The sequence below is a fragment of the Panulirus ornatus genome, chromosome 5 (assembly GCF_036320965.1).
Source record: "Panulirus ornatus isolate Po-2019 chromosome 5, ASM3632096v1, whole genome shotgun sequence".
Classification (NCBI taxonomy): Eukaryota; Metazoa; Arthropoda; class Malacostraca; order Decapoda; family Palinuridae; genus Panulirus; species Panulirus ornatus.
Window position 1 is genome coordinate 804,841 of NC_092228.1, and position 21,314 is coordinate 826,154.

The 21,314-nt window shown below is 41.2% G+C and overlaps 1 protein-coding gene across 2 annotated transcripts; it reads right to left on the reverse strand.

The window, feature by feature from the left end:
• Positions 1-5,011: 5,011 nt before the first annotated feature.
• On the reverse strand, positions 5,012-20,788 carry LOC139747013 (uncharacterized). 2 transcript variants are annotated; one of them, XM_071658759.1, is made up of 5 exons: positions 20,692-20,788; positions 20,093-20,299; positions 18,072-18,205; positions 17,578-17,658; positions 5,012-5,621 (listed from the first exon to the last, which is right to left on the reverse strand). In XM_071658759.1, the coding sequence occupies exons 1-5, from the start codon at positions 20,695-20,697 to the stop codon at positions 5,372-5,374; spliced, it is 678 nt and encodes a 225-aa protein (XP_071514860.1). In that variant the 5' UTR covers positions 20,698-20,788; the 3' UTR covers positions 5,012-5,371. The 2 variants fall into 2 exon arrangements, with proteins under 2 accessions (XP_071514860.1, XP_071514854.1); XM_071658753.1 differs by having other exon boundaries at positions 18,072-18,232.
• Positions 20,789-21,314: the final 526 nt, after the last annotated feature.

Sequence of the window (21,314 nt, forward strand, 5' to 3'; positions counted from 1 at the left end):
CTTTCCCAAGCTCACTCTCACCACTCTCTTCACCCCAACATTCTCTCTTCTTTTCTGGAAACCTCTACAAATCTTCACGTTCGCCTCCACAACATAATGATCAGACATCTCTCCAGTTGCCTCTCAGCACATTATCATCCAAAAGTCTCTCTTTTGCGCGCCTATCAATTAACACGTAATCCAATAATGCTCTCTGGCCATCTCTCCTACTTACATACGTATTTTTTTTTTCTTTTTTTTTTTTGCTTTGTCGCTGTCTCCCGCGTTTGCGAGGTAGCGCAAGGAAACAGATGAAAGAAATGGCCCAACCCACCCCCATACACATGTATATACATACGTCCACACACGCAAATATACATACCTACACAGCTTTCCATGGTTTACCCCAGACGCTTCACATGCCTTGATTCAATCCACTGACAGCACGTCAACTCCGGTATACCACATCGCTCCAATTCACTCTATTCCTTGCCCTCCTTTCACCCTCCTGCATGTTCAGGCCCCGATCACACAAAATCTTTTTCACTCCATCTTTCCACCTCCAATTTGGTCTCCTTCTTCTCCTCGTTCCCTCCACCTCCAACACATATATCCTCTTGGTCAATCTTTCCTCACTCATTCTCTCCATGTGCCCAAACCATTTCAAAACACCCTCTTCTGCTCTCTCAACCACGCTCTTTTTATTTCCACACATCTCTCTTACCCTTACGTTACTTACTCGATCAAACCACCTCACACCACACATTGTCCTCAAACATCTCATTTCCAGCACATCCATCCTCCTGCGCACAACTCTATCCATAGCCACGCCTCGCAACCATACAACATTGTTGGAACCACTATTCCTTCAAACATACCCATTTTTGCTTTCCGAGATAATGTTCTCGACTTCCACACATTCTTCAAGGCTCCCAGAATTTTCGCCCCCTCCCCCACCCTATGATCCACTTCCGCTTCCATTGTTCCATCCGCTGCCAGATCCACTCCCAGATATCTAAAACACTTCACTTCCTCCAGTTTTTCTCCATTCAAACTCACCTCCCAATTGACTTGACCCTCAACCCTACTGTACCTAATAACCTTGCTCTTATTCACATTTACTCTTAACTTTCTTCTTTCACACACTTTACCAAACTCAGTCACCCGCTTCTGCAGTTTCTCACATGAATCAGCCACCAGCGCTGTATCATCAGCGAACAACAACTGACTCACTTCCCAAGCTCTCTCATCCCCAACAGACTTCATACTTGCCCCTCTTTCCAAAACTCTTGCATTCACCTCCCTAACAACCCCATCCATAAACAAATCAAACAACCATGGAGACTTCACACAGCCCTGCCGCAAACCTACATTCACTGAGAACCAATCACTTTCCTCTCTTCCTACACGTACACATGCCTTACATCCTCGATAAAAACTTTTCACTGCTTCTAACAACTTGCCTTCCACACCATATATTCTTAATACCTTCCACAGAGCATCTCTATCAAATGCCTTCTCCAGATTCATAAATGCTACATACAAATCCATTTGCTTTTCTAAGTATTTCTCACATACATTCTTCAAAGCAAACACCTGATCCACACATCCTCTACCACTTATGTATATCTCTCTTTTTAAACCAGGTATTCCCAATCACCAGTCCTTTTTCAGCACATAAATCTACCAGCTCTTCACCATTTCCATTTACAACACTTAACACCCCATGTACACCAAGTATTCCCTCAACTGCCACATTACTCACCTTTGCATTCAAATCACCCATCACTATAACCCGGTCTCATGCATCAAAACTACTAACGCACTCACTCATCTGCTCCCAAAACACTTGCCTCTCCAGATCTTTCTTCTCATGCTCAGTTGCATATGCACCAATAATCACCCATCTCTCCATCCACTTTCAGTTTTACCCATATCAATCTAGAGTTTACTTTCTTACACTCTATCACATACTCCCACCACTCATGTTTCAGGAGTATTGCTACTCCTTCCCTTGCTCTTGTCCTCTCACTAACCCCTGACATTCCCAAACCACTCTTCCCCTTTACCCTTGAGCTTCGTTTCACTCAGAGCCAAAACATCCAGGTTCCTTTCCTAAATCATACTACCTATCTCTCCTTTTTTCTCATCTTGGTTACATCCACACACATTTAAACACCCTAATCTGAGCCTTCAAGTAGGATGAGCACTCCCTGCATGACTCATTCTGTTTCACCTTTTAGAAAGTTAAAATACAAGAAGGGATGGGCTTCCAGCCCCCCTGCTCCCGTCCCCTTTAGTCGCCTTTTACGACATGAGGAATGCGTGGGAAGTATTCTTTCTCCCCTGTCCTCAGGGATACATATATACACATGTACATAATTCATAGTTGCTGCCTTCATCCATTCCTGTCACCATCCTGCCACACATGTTGCTGAAGGCAACATTTACCTTAAAAAATTTATTAATCAAGAACTCACCAGAAAATTCTCTTGGATGCATCTATAAAGTACCATATAGAAATTGTGATAAGTTTTATGTTGGGCAGACTGGTAAGGATCTTTCTGTTAGACTTAAGCAGCATAAGTATAGTATAAGAACAGGACAAGAATCAACTGCCTTGTTTAATTATATTAAAAACTATGATCATTGTATTGACTAGAGTAATGCCATCTCAGTTATTAACTCTTAACTCCAGTACCATGAGAAATATCATTGAATCTTCTATTATTAAATACACAAAGAATTATAACCTTAATATTAGTAAAGGTCTGTGCAAATTGGATAGCTTTATTGTTGAGAAAATTTGTAAACAATTCCCCTTCTTTTCCACATAATAAGTTTATGGTATGCTCGTTGTCTGTCTTGGACAATCACTTGTTTACCAAATGGCGTCCTAACTATGTCTTCGTTGTATATCAACTGACATATTTTTTTCTTGTATCTCCCCTGACGATGTGATTATTACATGAAAATGCACTAGGGAATTTATCATGTTTCATTTCCCCATGGAATCATAGGAATATACTTGATCACATGCAAAACTGTGATCCTTTCAATACATACATATACATACACAGACATAAACATATATACACATGTACATATTCATACTAGCTTGCCTTCATCCATTTCTGTCGCTACCTTGCCACACATTAAATAGCATCGCTACCCCTAGCTCCAGCGAGGTAGGGCCAGGAAAACCGACAAAAAAAGACCTCATTTGTTCACACTCACTCTCTAGCTGTCATGTGTAATACACCAAAACGACAGCTTCGTATCCACATCCAGGCCCCACAGACCTTTCCATGATTTACCCCAGATGTTTCACATACCCTGGTTCACCCTGGTTCAGTCCATTGACAGTACATTGACCTCTATACCACAGTGTTCCAATTCACTCTATTCCTGATCCAGGTACAATTTTAGCGACCTACCTCTAAGGGTGGATGAACAGCTGGGTTGACTATGGGCCAGTTGCTGCAACCAGGATTTGAACCAATGCGCATGACCTTGGATGGCCCATGAATGTGTCACAGATAGGAACACTAACTGCTATACCATGGAGGTCCATAAAAATCCTGTTTGCATCAGTGTAGAATGGTGAGTAGTGGAAAAGGATCTACTGAAAATAATGAACTGTGAAATAGAGGAAAACTAATTTAAAAATGTTAATTGTTCCAGACTTAAAGACAAAAGATTACCAATTTTAATTTTTCATTAGGTCTTTTTTTTTTCTATGTAATATAAACTTTTATGATATCATGATAAAAGGAGCCTCCATAATCATATAAGTTTTTTCAACTGAGGGTAAATCCTGGGCACATACTCTCTCCTACCCTCGACGTCATCAGTAGCAGATATTTTTTGTGACCTGGGCTCCATTTTTGTACAAGTGCCTTTTGGTACCCAACAAAACCTTCCTTGTCTGTGGTAAAGAGTTTCACTGGGATTCCTGACATCTAGAGTTTTACTTTAGATTACACTTTGCTCTTTGTCACTATCACTAGCAAAGAATAAACAAAGAATTACATCACTCTATTTCTCCTCCGCTAGGCATCATTAACTCTGTTCCCACTCCATCCTCTTAGGCACATTTTCTGCAAACTCCCACAGCAGGAACTGCATGTGCAGGTATAAGCTTTTCTTTCCACTGCCCAGTGTTGGTTGTGTTTTCACTGGTTCTTTTAATTTTCCTTCAAGCTGCTTACACTTACTTTGCTTCCCAAAGGTAAGCCAGATATGTGTTCGAATGTATAGGCAATGTTTACCACTAGTTTTTTGTTTCATTGTTATGCACACAACCACTAGGAGTGTAGTTAGCTTGGCATGGCATGTCTTGCAGTTGCTCGTGTCTGACCTTCACCTTGACATTGATGTAAGTAGTATGACTGTGGAGGTTTGCTGTGGGTGGGGTGTGGCAGCCCCCTTCCTTCTGTTTCAAATGCACTTGGTGGGGTGGATGAGTGTTGGCAGGCAAGCCTTCCTAGGAATTTCAGTTTCTCGGAATCCCAGGGAATATTCCTCAGTGGATCTTGTTGAGCAATGCAGTTCCCTTCCCCTTAGGTCGCTTTCCCCTCATTCTATACAGTGGAGCACCATGACTGCACCTTCCAAAGTCAGACAGTCTTCAACCTACAAGACACTGCCAATGACGTTATGATCACACCTCTGATGAACTTAGACATATTAAGGTGATCAACCAAATTCTTTCCGAGTGACCATCACCAGTGTACCACCCATAACTGTGCCCTGGTTTGTATGCAACTATGTTAAGACACAATACCTTTCAACTACAAGACACTCATAGAGCCTAAGCAGTTATGTACTGTGCGGTATTTCAATTGTGGTAAGGGTAACCCCACCAATCATTCTCTTGACTCCCTCAGTAGAAATATAACTATGAACTACATTTTTTTCCTACTTCTATTTGTTTCTTTAATTATCCTGAATTTGTATATCACGATTAGTATGTTACTGACAATTAGGAAGCTCATTGTTGATATGCAATCAACAGGGAAAAACAGCTTTCATCTAAAACATAGATTTTAGAAAACTGACATTTTAATACACTTACATTATGAAATGTAACTGATGGAAACTATGAAATTTTGATGTTATAAACCATGAATTACTTCCACTGTGAGAAGGCTGACCTCGCATCATGAAACCTTAACTTGGAGCACCTGATGGTTTTCATCTACGTTTTGATATTTTGCTATGCCTATGGTAGTTCTGTTGTTGTTTCCTCATCTACCCCTCGGTTTTCATCTACGTTTCTTCAGTTGTTGGTGTTTCATAGATAGGATTTTCAGTAGTTGTTGGTGTTTCAGAGGAAGGATTTTCAGTAGTTGTTGGTGTTTCAGAGGAAGGATTTTCGGTAGTTGGATCGTCAGTTGTGGTACTGGTAGAAGTGGTAACGGGACCACTTGTAGTAGAGGTGGGTAGCCAACCGATTGTCCATGATGAGGGTGGGTTGGGGCACACCTCTGCTTGCATATGGAAGTAAGATGGGATGCATCCTCCAACTGCCAAGGTGACTGTGTGAGAATGATGGGTGATGGTGGAGGTTGTCAGGGTCCTGGTGAAGGTCTCTGTCACCCATGTCACTAGCCTGATAGGCTTCAGGAAGTGACGGCCACCTGTAAGTACACAATATATATATATGAATGAGTGAGCTCAGTATTAGACTAAAGAGAAGGGTGGGTGACTTGTCTATATCTGGATGTACAGAACCAGTTGACACTAACACAAAAGAGGTTGGAAAAAGAAGCTGGATACTCAGGCAGGAATAAGGATAAGACTCCAATAAACAAAAGATTATATTAATGGAAGGGAACAAAAGAAGCATGTTAAAGGAGCCTACTTGACAAGGATTGAGGTCACCGGTAGAATGCTGCAGGGCTTAGTGCTGGGACCACTGCTCCTTTTGATGTGTGAATGACTTGCCAGAGGGATCAAATGCTTACCTGAATATGTTTGAGGATGATGCTACAGTCGTAAGGAAAATAAAAAGCAAAGAGGAATTATCAAAGTTGGTGAAACGAGGTTTATGAAATTTTGTCATTAAATCTGAAAGAATGCCTCTATATGGATATTACTTATTATGAAATAACCTGGAAAAGTGTGTGTGCAAAAAATATTGGAGACAACATTGTCCTTAATCTGTTCCTAGACTCTCACCATAGGAAAACAGTAGAGACAAACTGCTGGCAACCATTTTAGTTGCATAGGGGTATATAGATATGGAAATATTTAGCAAGCTGTTCACATCCTACAGCAGACCAAAACTAGAATACACTTAACAGGGTTGTTCACTGCACTAAAAAGCATGACGAGCTAGGAAAGAAGGTCGAAAAGAGGGGGAAAAAAATTGGTAACAAAGAAGAGAGATGAGTTATAGGGAATGGATAGAAACCTTAAATTTGTCCACCATGGAAGAGGGAAGAGTAAGGGGTGACCTGATTATACAATCTTTAAGTTTCCAGATCAGTCTAATGGCAAATAGCAAACTCCTATGGAAGATACAGTGATACAATGAAATTAAACTAGAAGTTGCATATGTTCAAGAAATGGGCTCCTATGAATGCAGAACAACCCCACATCTGATTTGACATTGGTGTTTTGGAATCTGCCTCTTCTAGTTTACACAGTGAGTGAAAAGTCTTTTAGTGGGGCTATATTGTTGTCAGTGGGCAGAAAAAGTAGTCTTGTCAAGGAACTTCTCACTCCAAAGGAATCTATTGTATCCCTACGGCTGATTGTAGCACATCCTTGAAGTTGTAGGAGCGTCTGAAGAAGTCTAGAGGTTATATAATAATGAAATACTGATATTTGTAAATATCTCATCCTCTATTTGCTTATCTTCCCTGCAATAAAGCAATTTATCGTACAGGAAAAACTGAGAACATAACCAGAGACAAGTTATCATGATGGTGGGGCAGCTTGTGTTAACCATGATGACGACGACACTTTGTATCAGCTATGATTTCAGCAATAGTGTTAAAGATAATGAGAGTTTGTGGTAATGATAATGACGACAGTTTATTAACCATGATGACAAAAATTTGCATGAAACAATGACAATGACAGTTTATGCTAACCACAAAGACAACAGTTTGTGTTGACCATAATGAGAGGTTTTGATTCTTAGAATATTAAGTCTAAATATTTTGGTAATGGAAATTCCTATGGCAGTTTTTGGTAATTATAATGACAATAACAGTTTAGTAATAGTTAACGACAATGTGTTAACAACCAAAATGGCAATGATAGTTTTTTTTTTTATGATAACAGTTTGTGTTAGCATTAATGACAACGACAATCTCTGTTAATCATAATGAAAACGACAATTAGTGTTAACCGTAAAAGTTTGTTAACCATAAGTACAATGATGTTTGTTGTAACCGTAATGACAACGATAGTTATTAACCATATTGACCGACAGTTTGTTAACTTATGACAACAATAACATGTGGTAATCATAACGATACTGGCAGTTTATGTTACTATAACAGCAAGAATTTGAGTTAGCCACGATAACAGCAACAGCTTGTTTTAACCATAATGACCGACAACATATTTTAACCATGATATCAAGGAGTTTGTGATAACCATAATAACAACAGTTTATATTAGCCATAATGTTAACGATAATTTGTGTTAACCATGGTTACAGACAATTTGTGTTAACTTTCACTACGACAATCTGTGTTAATTGTATTGAAAATGACAATTTGCGTTAACCATAAAAGTTTGTTAACCATAAGTACAATGATGATTTGTAACCATAATGATAACGATAGTTATTAACCATTTTGTACAGTGACAGTTTGTTAACTGTAATGACAATGATAATATGTGGTAATCATAATGATACCGGTAGTTTGTTACAATAAAAACAAGAATTTGATTAGCCATGATAACAGCAACAGCTTGTTTTAACCTTAATGACCGACAACATATTTTAACCATGATTTCAAGGCGTTTGTGATAACCATGATAACAACTTTGTGATATTCTTAACAACAGCAGTTTATATTAGCCATAATGTCAACGATAATTTGTGTTAAACATGGTGACACAGTTTGTGTTAACTTTGACTACACCGAGTTTGTGTTAACCATGATGGCAACAACAGTTTGCGTTAACCATGATACTGAAATTGCGATAATCATAGGGTCAACGACAATTGATGTTTACCATGATGACAGGTTGTAATAACCATAATGACGACACCTTGTCTTAACTGGGATCATAACGTCAGTTTGTGTTAACCATAATAACTCAACAGTTTATGTCAGCCATAATAAGAACATTTTGCATTTAACATGATGACAGTGACAGTTTGTGTTAACCCTTATTACGAGTTGTGTTAACATTGATGACAACGATAGTTTATGTTAGCCATAATGACAATCCATGTTAACCATGAAGGCAAAGACAGACTGTGTTAACCATGATTGTATGTTAACCATGGAGGCAAAGACAGATTGTGTTAACCATGATTGTAACGACAGTTTGTCTCATCACCAGATAGTGTTCCCCATAATGACCGACAGTATGTGTCAACCATGATTATAATGAAAGTTTGTTAAAAGATACAACGGCAGTTTGTTAACCACAATAACTATGAAAGTTTGTTCACCATGATTAAAACGACAGTTGTATTAAGAATAATGATAGACAATTTGGTTAAACCATAATGACAGTGACAGCTTGTGTTAACTATAACGGTTTGTGTAAACCATAATGAGAATGACAGGTTGTGGTAGCCATGACAACGAAAATTTGTGTTAACTGTGATCACAAAATCAGTTTGTGTTAACTGTATTGACAATGTGTTAAACCTAATGACTTTGAAATGTGTTTACTCTAATGACAACAGTTGTGCCAACCATGGTTACCACAACAGTATGTTTTCACCATGATGACAACGGTGGTATTTGTAGCTTGGAAAAATATTACTGGATACGCAATAATGTCATTTGCCTCCTTTACCTCAACCCACATTGATCTGCCAACTCGAGATCTACGATGAAAGATATTCATTTAAAATTTCAACACTTCTTGCTTTACCAAACAAGTATGATTAACATCAAAATTGCATTCATATTCTTGAATTTCCTCATTATATAATACTTATATTTTACATTAAAGTAATCGATTTCCTTTTAAATAAAGCTAGGAAGATCCCAATTCATAATATTCAAAATGGAAAGTTAACTTGCAATCCATATTTTTTCTCATATATATATATATATATATATATATATATATATATATATATATATATATATATATATTATTTTTTTTTTTATTATACTTTGTCGCTGTCTCCCGCGTTTGCGAGGTAGCGCAAGGAAACAGACGAAAGAAATGGCCCAACCCCCCCCATACACATGTATATACATACGTCCACACACACAAATATACATACCTACACAACTTTCCATGGTTTACCCCAGACGCTTCACATGCCTTGATTCAATCCACTGACAGCACGTCAACCCCGGTATACCACATCGCTCCAATTCACTCTATTCCTTGCCCTCCTTTCACCCTCCTGCATATTCAGGCCCCGATCACACAAAATCTTTTTCACTCCATCTTTCCACCTCCAATTTGGTCTCCCACTTCTCGTTCCCTCCACCTCCGACACATATATCCTCTTGGTCAATCTTTCCTCACTCAATCTCTCCATGTGCCAAACCATTTCAAAACACCCTCTTCTGCTCTCTCAACCACGCTCTTTTTATTTCCACACATCTCTCTTACCCTTACGTTACTTACTCGATCAAACCACCTCACACCACACATTGTCCTCAAACATCTCATTTCCAGCACATCCATCCTCCTGCGCACAACTCTATCCATAGTCCACGCCTCGCAACCATACAACATTGTTGGAACCACTATTCCTTCAAACATACCCATTTTTGCTTTCCGAGATAATGTTCTCGACTTCCAAACATTCTTCAAGGCTCCTAGAATTTTCGCCCCCTCCCCCACCCTATGATCCACTTCCGCTTCCATGGTTCCATCCGCTGCCAGATCCACTCCCAGATATCTAAAACACTTCACTTCCTCCAGTTTTTCTCCATTCAAACTCACCTCCCAATTGACTTGACCCTCAACCCTACTGTACCTAATAACCTTGCTCTTATTCACATTTACTCTTAACTTTCTTCTTTCACACACTTTACCAAACTCAGTCACCAGCTTCTGCAGTTTCTCACATGAATCAGCCACCAGCGCTGTATCATCAGCGAACAACAACTGACTCACTTCCCAAGCTCTCTCATCCCCAACAGACTTCATACTTGCCCCTCTTTCCAAAACTCTTGCATTCACCTCCCTAACAACCCCATCCATAAACAAATTAAACAACCATGGAGACATCACACACCCCTGCCGCAAACCTACATTCACTGAGAACCAATCACTTTCCTCTCTTCCTACACGTACACATGCCTTTCATCCTCGATAAAAACTTTTCACTGCTTCTAACAACTTGCCTCCCACACCATATATTCTTAATACCTTCCACAGAGCATCTCTATCAACTCTATCATATGCCTTCTCCAGATCCATAAATGCTACATACAAATCCATTTGCTTTTCTAAGTATTTCTCACATACATTCTTCAAAGCAAACACCTGATCCACACATCCTCTACCACTTCTGAAACCACACTGCTCTTCCCCAATCTGATGCTCTGTACATGCCTTCACCCTCTCAATCAATACCCTCCCATATAATTTGCCAGGAATACTCAACAAACTTATACCTCTGTAATTTGAGCACTCACTCTTATCCCCTTTGCCTTTGTACAATGGCACTATGCACGCATTTCGCCAATCCTCAGGCACCTCATCATGAGTCATACATACATTAAATAACCTTACCAACCAGTCAACAATACAGTCACCCCCTTTTTTAATAAATTCCACTGCAGTACCATCCAAACCTGCTGCCTTGCCGGCTTTCATCTTCCGCAAAGCTTTTACTACCTCTTCTCTGTTTACCTGTTTACCAACTCATTTTCCCTAACCCTCGCACTTTGCACACCACCTCGACCAAAACACCCTATATCTGCCACTCTATCATCAAACACATTCAACAAACCTTCAAAATACTCACTCCATCTCCTTCTCACATCACCACTACTTGTTATCACCTCCCCATTCGCAGCCTTCACTGAAGTTCCCATTTGCTCCCTTGTCTTACGCACTTTATTTACCTCCTTCCAGAACATCTTTTTATTCTCCCTAAAATTTATATATATATATATATATATATATATATATTTTTTTTTTTTTTTTTTTTTTTTTTTTTATACTTTGTCGCTGTCTCCCGCGTTTGCGAGGTAGCGCAAGGAAACAGACGAAAGAAATGGCCCAACCCCCCCCCCCCCATACACATGTACATACACACGTCCAGACACGCAAATATACATACCTACACAGCTTTCCATGGTTTACCCCAGACGCTTCACATGCCTTGCTTCAATCCACTGACAGCACGTCAACCCCTGTATACCACATGACTCCAATTCACTCTATTTCTTGCCCTCCTTTCACCCTCCTGCATGTTCAGGCCCCGATCACACAAAATCTTTTTCACTCCATCTTTCCACCTCCAATTTGGTCTCCCTCTTCTCCTCGTTCCCTCCACCTCCGACACATATATCCTCTTGGTCAATCTCTCCTCACTCATTCTCTCCATGTGCCCAAACCATTTCAAAACACCCTCTTCTGCTCTCTCGACCACGCTCTTTTTATTTCCACACATCTCTCTTACCCTTACGTTACTTACTCGATCAAACCACCTCACACCACACATTGTCCTCAAACATCTCATTTCCAGCACATCCATCCTCCTGCGCACATCTCTATCCATAGCCCACGCCTCGCAACCATACAGCATTGTTGGAACCACTATTCCCTCAAACATACCCATTTTTGCTTTCCGAGATAATGTTCTCGACTTCCACACATTTTTCAAGGCTCCCAAAATTTTCGCCCCCTCCCCCACCCTATGATCCACTTCCGCTTCCATGGTTCCATCCGCTGACAGATCCACTCCCAGATATCTAAAACACTTCACTTCCTCCAGTTTTTCTCCATTCAAACTCACCTCCCAATTGACTTGACCCTCACCCCTACTGTACCTAATAACCTTGCTCTTATTCACATTTACTCTCAACTTTCTTCTTCCACACACTTTACCAAACTCAGTCACCAGCTTCTGCAGTTTCTCACATGAATCAGCCACCAGCGCTGTATCATCAGCGAACAACAATTGACTCACTTCCCAAGCTCTCTCATCCCCAACAGACTTCATACTTGCCCCTCTTTCCAGGACTCTTGCATTCACCTCCTTTACAACCCCATCCATAAACAAATTAAACAACCATGGAGACATCACACACCCCTGCCGCAAACCTACATTCACTGAGAACCAATCACTTTCCTCTCTTCCTACACGTACACATGCCTTACATCCTCGATAAAAACTTTTCACTGCTTCTAACAACTTGCCTCCCACACCATATATTCTTAATACCTTCCACAGAGCATCTCTATCAACTCTATCATATGCCTTCTCCAGATCCATAAATGCTACATACAAATCCATTTGCTTTTCTAAGTATTTCTCACATACATTCTTCAAAGCAAACACCTGATCCACACATCCTCTACCACTTCTGAAACCGCACTGCTCTTCCCCAATCTGATGCTCTGTACATGCCTTCACCCTCTCAATCAATACCCTCCCATATAATTTACCAGGAATACTCAACAAACTTATACCTCTGTAATTTGAGCACTCACTCTTATCCCCTTTGCCTTTGTACAATGGCACTATGCACGCATTCCGCCAATCCTCAGGCACCTCACCATGAGTCATACATACATTAAATAACCTTACCAACCAGTCAACAATACAGTCACCCCCTTTCTTAATAAATTCCACTGCAATACCATCCAAACCTGCTGCCTTGCCGGCTTTCATCTTCCGCAAAGCTTTTACTACCTCTTCTCTGTTTATCAAATCATTTTCCCTAACCCTCTCACTTTGCACACCACCTCGACCAAAACACCCTATATCTGCCACTCTGTCATCAGACACATTCAACAAACCTTCAAAATACTCATTCCATCTCCTTCTCACATCACCGCTACTTGTTATCACCTCCCCATTTACGCCCTTCACTGAAGTTCCCATTTGCTCCCTTGTCTTACGCACCCTATTTACCTCCTTCCAGAACATCTTTTTATTCTCCCTAAAATTTACTGATAGTCTCTCACCCCAACTCTCATTTGCCCTTTTTTTCACCTCTTGCACCTTTCTCTTGACCTCCTGTCTCTTTCTTTTATACTTCTCCCACTCAATTGCATTTTTTCCCTGCAAAAATCGTCCAAATGCCTCTCTCTTCTCTTTCACTAATACTCTTACTTCTTCATCCCACCACTCACTACCCTTTCTAAACAGCCCACCTCCCACTCTTCTCATGCCACAAGCATCTTTTGCGCAGTCCATCACTGATTCCCTAAATACATCCCATTCCTCCCCGACTCCCCTTACTTCCATTGTTCTCACCTTTTTCCATTCTGTACACAGTCTCTCCTGGTACTTCCCCACACAGGTCTCCTTCCCAAGCTCACTTACTCTCACCACCTTCTTCACCCCAACATTCACTCCTCTTTTCTGAAAACCCATACTAATCTTCACCTTAGCCTCCACAAGATAATGATCAGACATCCCTCCAGTTGCACCTCTCAGCACATTAACATCCAAAAGTCTCTCTTTCGCACGCCTGTCAATTAACACGTAATCCAATAACGCTCTCTGGCCATCTCTCCTACTTACATAAGTATACTTATGTATATCTCGCTTTTTAAACCAGGTATTCCCAATCATCAGTCCTTTTTCAGCACATAAATCTACAAGCTCTTCACCATTTCCATTTACAACACTGAACACCCCATGCATACCAATTATTCCCTCAACTGCCACATTACTCACCTTTGCATTCAAATCACCCATCACTATAACCCGGTCTCGTGCATCAAAACCGCTAACACACTCATTTAGCTGCTCCCAAAACACTTGCCTCTCATGATCTTTCTTCTCATGCCCAGGTGCATATGCACCAATAATCACCCACCTCTCTCCATCAACTTTCAATTTTACCCATATTAATCGAGAATTTACTTTCTTACATTCTATCACATACTCCCACAACTCCTGTTTCAGGAGTATTGCTACTCCTTCCCTTGCTCTTGTCCTCTCACTAACCCCTGACTTCACTCCCCAGACATTTCCAAACCACTCTTCCCCTTTACCCTTGAGCTTCGTTTCACTCAGAGCCAAAACATCCAGGTTCCTTTCCTCAAACATACTACCTATCTCTCCCTTTTTCACATCTTGGTTACATCCACACACATTTAGGCACCCCACTCTGAGCCTTCGAGGAGGATGATCACTCCCCGCGTGACTCCTTATATATATATATATATATATATATATATATATATTTTATACATATTCGTTATTTCCCGCGCTAGCGAGGTAGCGTTCCAGAAAAGATTACTAAACTTAGAGGGAAAACTCCCCACTTGGCCACCTTTTCTTTTCCTTCTTTTGGAAAAGTAAAAATCGGAGGGGAGAGTTTCCAGCCCCCCGCTCCATATATATATCTATATATATGTGTGTGTGTGTGTGTGTGTGAGTGGTTTTGATGCACGAGACCGGGTTATAGTGATGGGTGATTTGAATGCAAAGGTGAGTAATGTGGCAGTTGAGGGAATAATTGGTATACATGGGGTGTTCAGTGTTGTAAATGGAAATGGTGAAGAGCTTGTAGATTTATGTGCTGAAAAAGGACAGGTGATTGGGAATACCTGGTTTAAAAAGCGAGATATACATAAGTATAAGTAATTAAGTAGGAGAGATGGCCAGAGAGCGTTATTGGATTACGTGTTAATTGACAGGCACGCGAAAGAGAGACTTTTGGATGTTAATGTGCTGAGAGGTGCAACTGGAGGGATGTCTGATCATTATCTTGTGGAGGCTAAGGTGAAGATTTGTATGTGTTTTCAGAAAAGAAGAGTGAATGTTGGGGTGAAGAGGGTGGTGAGAGTAAGTGAGCTTGGGAAGGAGACTTGTGTGAGGAAGTACCAGGAGAGACTGAGTACAGAATGGAAAAAGGTGAGAACAATGGAAGTAAGGGGAGTGGGGGAGGAATGGGATGTATTTAGGGAATCAGTGATGGATTGCGCAAAAGATGCTTGTGGCATGAGAAGAGTGGGAGGTGGGTTGATTAGAAAGGGTAGTGAGTGCTGGGATGAAGAAGTAAGATTATTAGTGAAAGAGAAGAGAGAGGCATTTGGACGATTTTTGCAGGGAAAAAATGCAATTGAGTGGGAGATGTATAAAAGAAAGAGACAGGAGGTCAAGAGAAAGGTGCAAGAGGTGAAAAAGAGGGCAAATGAGAGTTGAGGTGAGAGAGTGTCATTAAATTTTAGGGAGAATAAAAAGATGTTCTGGAAGGAGGTTAATAAAGTGCGTAAGACAAGGGAGCAAATGGGAACTTCAGTGAAGGGCGCAAATGGGGAGGTGATAACAAGTAGTGGTGATGTGAGAAGGAGATGGAGTGAGTATTTTGAAGGTTTGTTCAATGTGTTTGATGATAGAGTGGCAGATATAGGGTGTTTTGGTCGAGGTGGTGTGCAAAGTGAGAGGGTTAGGGAAAATGATTTGGTAAACAGAGAAGAGGTAGTAAAAGCTTTGCGGAAGATGAAAGCCGGCAAGGCAGCAGGTTTGGATGGTATTGCAGTGGAATTTATTAAAAAAGGGGGTGACTGTATTACTGACTGGTTGGTAAGGTTATTTAATGTATGTATGACTCATGGTGAGGTGCCTGAAGATTGGCGGAATGCTTGCATAGTGCCTTTGTACAAAGGCAAAGAGGATAAGAGTGAGTGCTCAAATTACAGAGGTATAAGTTTGTTGAGTATTCCTGGTAAATTATATGGGAGGGTATTAATTGAGAGGGTGAAGGCATGTACAGAGCATCGGATTGGGGAAGAGCAGTGTGGTTTCAGAAGTGGTAGAGGATGTGTGGATCAGGTGTTTGGTTTGAAGAATGTATGTGAGACATACTTAGAAAAGCAAATGGATTTGTATGTAGCATTTATGGATCTGGAGAAGGCATATAACAGAGTTGATAGAGATGCTCTGTGGAAGGTATTAAGAATATATGGTGTGGGAGGCAAGTTGTTAGAAGCAGTGAAAAGTTTTTATCGAGGATGTAAGGCATGTGTACGTGTAGGAAGAGAGGAAAGTGATTGGTTCTCAGTGAATGTAGGTTTGCGGTAAGGGTGTGTGATGTCTCCATGGTTGTTTAATTTGTTATGGATGGGGTTGTTAGGGAGGTGAATGCAAGAGTTTTGGAAAGAGGGGCAAGTATGAAGTCTGTTGGGGATAAGAGAGCTTGGGAAGTGAGTCAGTTGTTCGCTGATGATACAGCGCTGGTGGCTGATTCATGTGAGAAACTGCAGAAGCTGGTGACTGAGTTTGGTAAAGTGTGTGAAAGAAGAAAGTAAAGAGTAAATGTGAATAAGAGCAAGGTTATTAGGTACAGTAGGGTTGAGGGTCAAGTCAATTGGGAGGTAAGTTTGAATGGAGAAAAACTGGAGGAAGTAAAGTGTTTTAGATATCTGGGAGTGGATCTGGCAGTGGATGGAACCATGGAAGCGGAAATGGATGATAGGGTGGGGAGGGGGGCGAAAATCCTGGGAGCCTTGAAGAATGTGTGGAAGTCGAGAACATTATCTCTGAAAGCAAAAATGGGTATGTTTGAAGGAACAGTGGTTCCAACAATGTTGTATGGTTGCGAGGCGTGGGCTATGGATAGAGTTGTGCGCAGGAGGATGGATGTGCTGGAAATGAGATGTTCGAGGACAATGTGTGGTGTGAGGTGGTTTGATCGAGTAAGCAACGTAAGGGTAAGAGAGATGTGTGGAAATAAAAAGAGCGTGGTTGAGAGAGCAGAAGAGGGTGTTTTGAAATGGTTTGGGCACATGGAGAGAATGAGTGAGGAAAGATTGACCAAGAGGATATATGTGTCGGAGGTGGAGGGAACGAGGAGAAGTGGGAGACCAAATTGGAGGTGGAAAGATGGAGTGAAAAAGATTTTGTGTGATCGAGGCCTGAACATGCAGGAGGGTGAAAGGAGGGCAAGGAATAGAGTGAATTGGATTGATGTGGTATACCGGGGTTGACGTGCTGTCAGTGGATTGAATCAGGGCATGTGAAGCGTCTGGGGTAAACCATGGAAAGCTGTGTAGGTATGTATCTTTGCGTGTGTGGACGTATGTATATACATGTGTATGGGGGTGGGTTGGGCCATTTCTTTCGTCTGTTTCCTTGCGCTACCTCGCAAACGCGGGAGACAGCGACAAAGAAAAAAAAAAAAACTTCATTTTTCATTCGATCGACCATAGGTTTCCAACAACTGTGTTTGGTTCGTGGACGGCTAACTTACCATCGATCGCCAGCTGATAAGGTTGGGTCATAGACTGACTTACCATAGATTTCCAGGCTGATGTGTTTCGGCTTTGGAGGGTTCAAACGGTAGCAAACGTTCTGACATACCACCAGTCTCTGTGCTGAAGCAGATTAATATAAAAATGGAAAAAATGTTATACTTGTAAACAAGATTCAGTTTACTATTCAACTCATTTTCTTTATCAACTGATATCATATTTGTATGAAATTACTTCATTTCACGTGAGTATTACGTAATCTCCGTTAGTAGATAAATAGAATACATTTCAGAAATAGTCAATGAATTTCTTTTGATTAATAATCAGTTAGACACTTGTAGGTTTAGCTAAAGGAGCTTAATATCTGAACATTGATTCATCAAGACGTAGGTACAGCAAAAGGAACTTAATATCTATCCTTGATTTATCAAAACGTTAAGTTATGCATCTTTTTATAAAGAAAACAACTGAACCTCCACTTTTCAGGTACTATATACAAGATTGATTCAAGCCATGGATGGTACGAGTTGAATTACAGAGAATGGAAGATAGTTGTGGGCGTGGCGGCCACGTAGCGGGCGTGGGCGTCCATGGTACAGGCAGGAGCGTTGGCGTCCATCACCACACAGGTGGCGTATGTAGTGAGTCCGGTCCTCACCTCCTCCAGCACCTGCCAACACCCTCCATCACAGATAATCTACATTAAACATTAGCCTATATTTTATCGCACATCAGCCATACAATAGCACAGAATATTGGTCATCTTTTACCACACATCACTCATACTCTGCCACATATCAGCCATACTATAGCACAGAATTTTGGTCATCCTCACGCCCTGCCACACAACATCGGTCATACTATGCTATACAACATCAGCCATACTTTACCAAGCAAAATCGATCATACTTCACCACACTTCTTTCAACGAAAAAAGCTCTAATCACGGACAGAAGCCCTCATTCAGGCCACGTAGCTCCAGTCACGAACGGAAATCCTCATCGAGGCCAGGTAGCTCCAGTTACGGACAGTAAGTCCCCAGTCGGGGTCAGGCAGCTCCTAACTATGGGTAGAAGCCTTATCGTGACCAAGCAGCCCTAGCCACGGACAGAAGTCCTTAACGAAGCCAAAGGGCTCCAGTTGCACAGTCGTGCTTTACCACACAATATCGGCCTTACTTTACCGAATAAAATTAGTCACAACTCAACATGCTTCCGTGAAAAAAGCTCCAATCATAGACAGAGTTCTCATTGAGGCCAGTCAGAAGTTCTTATCGAAACCAGGCAGCTCCAGTTATGGAAGGAAGTTTTCATTGAGACCAAGCAGTCCCCAGTCAAGGACAGAACTCATCGAGGTCCAGCGGCTGTCACGGACAGAACTCCTCATCGAGGCCAAGCAGTCTTAGTTACAGACAGAACTCCTCACCGAGGCCAAGCAGTCTTAGTTACAGACAGAACTCCTCATCGAGGCCAGGCAGCCCTAATCACGGAGAGTTCTCATCGAGGCCAGGCAGTCACGCAGAGTTGAATTTTCATCGAAGCTTGGCAACTCCAGTCACAGACAGAAATCCTCAACAAGCCTAGGCAGCTCCAATCACGGATAGTTCTCACTACAGCCAGGCAGTGAACGGGAAGAGCTCTGCTTGGGCTGTAGGTAGCAGTTCCAGAGAGATAGGGTTTGTTCCGCTGGTGGTCTAGAGGTCGGTAGCCTGGGTGAGGCTCTCGGTTTGCTGAAAACAGCGATCATGTATAATAATGATAATATATATATATATATATATATATATATATATATATATATATATATATATATATATATATATAAATATATATATACATACACATATACATACGAACATAGTGCATAGAAACGCGCACCTTTATAGAACATACAAACTTCCAACAGCCAGAATCGAACCCGAGATCCCTGAGCAATAGGCGGGAGTGCTAACCGTTAGGATATGGGCCTGGCTCTTTCATAGGGGTCCCGGGTTCGATCCTGCGTATTGGAGGTTTGTATGTTCTATGAAGGTGCGCGTTTCTATGCACTATGTTCGTATTCATGTACCTCCGCATTGTACAGTTAGGCTCAGTAAAATGCTATCTGCTGGCTATGTGCGCCTGTTGGGAAATGACCGGTGTAGACGCCGTTGCTCACCAACGTGAGACGAAGGGTATTCGAGTACATAGTATTCGTATAGTTATTTCCTATCAGCGAGGCCCATAGCCTAGCGGTTACATTCCCGCCTCTTGCACAGGGTCCCGGGTTGTAAAGAGTAGAGCGTATTCTGGTATGTTTTCAGTATTAAAGAACTTGGTGTATGTGGTATTACAACCACATAACATCAACCCTGATGTGTGACCCGAGATCTTGACGGTGCGACTATTCACTATGACGGTATAACCCTTGCGGGGACGATGGTCTGGCCTTTCAACTCGCCCCTAATAGTTACTTCAAAGGCCAGCTCATCGTACGCAAGGGTCGTATCGTCGTACTCAGAGAATTAAACTTGGGAGTATAATACTAGAATGTGTAATAATAGCAATTTTGTACGAACCGTCCTGGTGCGAGTGAAGAGGAAGGCTGTTGAACCTCCGGTACGCCACAAAGGTAGACGCTTCTCGTTCAAGTCGTCTTCAACTTCCCACACTGCCGTGGTGAGCCTCACCTTAGAGATCTCTGTTGTTCTGCTGATTTTGTTTGTAACATCACTTTTATTGTCCATCGCCCCCACCAAACCCGCCACCAACATCACCAGACCCAGCTGTAGGATGGAAGAAATCATTAATTCCAGTTTTGTTCTTACCCCCCCACCCCATTACAACGACTAGACTCTTTCAATTCGAGACTTCACTTGTCAACTAAGACTTAATTCTGAAGTACGGTAACTTCAATAAGTAAGACTATTTCACCCTTAAAACCGGTGACTTCAGTCGTTAAGTTTGACTACATAACCGTTGAGCACAAATGACTTCAGGTCGTTAAGTACGACGACTTAACCTTTTAGTATGATGCTGTTGATCTTGTTAATTTTAAGGAAACTGGAGTGGTAATTAATGGTAATGTAATACTATATAAAAATATTGGAAGCACGCGAAAGCTTACCTCTATAGCGATTGCAATGGTGTCACAGCTTGAAGGGACAGGAAATCTTACCTTCATGACAACTGAATGACAAGGGCGTCACAGCTTGAAAGGACAGGACACTAGAATTTCAACACCGACCCACAAGACGACCGATGCGTGTGCGTGTATTTATGGTGGAGAGCGGCCATTTATATCCCAGAGTCCAGCTACCACGGTTAAGATGCCACACGGATATTAAATTCTTCAGTTAAATGATACAACGGACCAGACTTGTGTAATAATGTGATCGGCATTCATTACTTTTGTGTACTGATATGAAAACATGATAAAGGTTTGACTTACTCTTCTGTCACATGTTAGACGGAACTCTTTAATCATCAGGTTAATTACTTCAGTAGCCCACGCCAATCCCCTTCACACAGTATCCTGTTTCGTTATTTTGTGATGGAAACGTTCTTTGTAATATATAGACTTACTGATTTTAATCTGCCAGTAAATACGTAAATAGGCTTGCAACTTATCAATATAGAATCGTATAATCTGTTGGTACGAGAAATTAGTGAAATTTACGAATACATGATATTTTCAGCTATTGAATATATATATATATATATATATATATATATATATATATATATATATATATATATATATATATATATATGAGATAACGTCTGGAGGCGGGCTCGGGT

Excerpts from the sequence above, each read along its gene's own strand:
- LOC139747013 (XM_071658753.1), bottom strand. Across the intron at positions 18,233-20,092 it reads TCTTCACTCGCACCAGGACG|ATTATCTGTGATGGAGGGTG; the intron begins GTTCGTACAAAA and ends TGTTTAATGTAG. Across the intron at positions 5,622-17,577 it reads CATCAGCCTGGAAATCTATG|GTGGCCGTCACTTCCTGAAG; the intron begins GTAAGTCAGTCT and ends GTGTACTTACAG.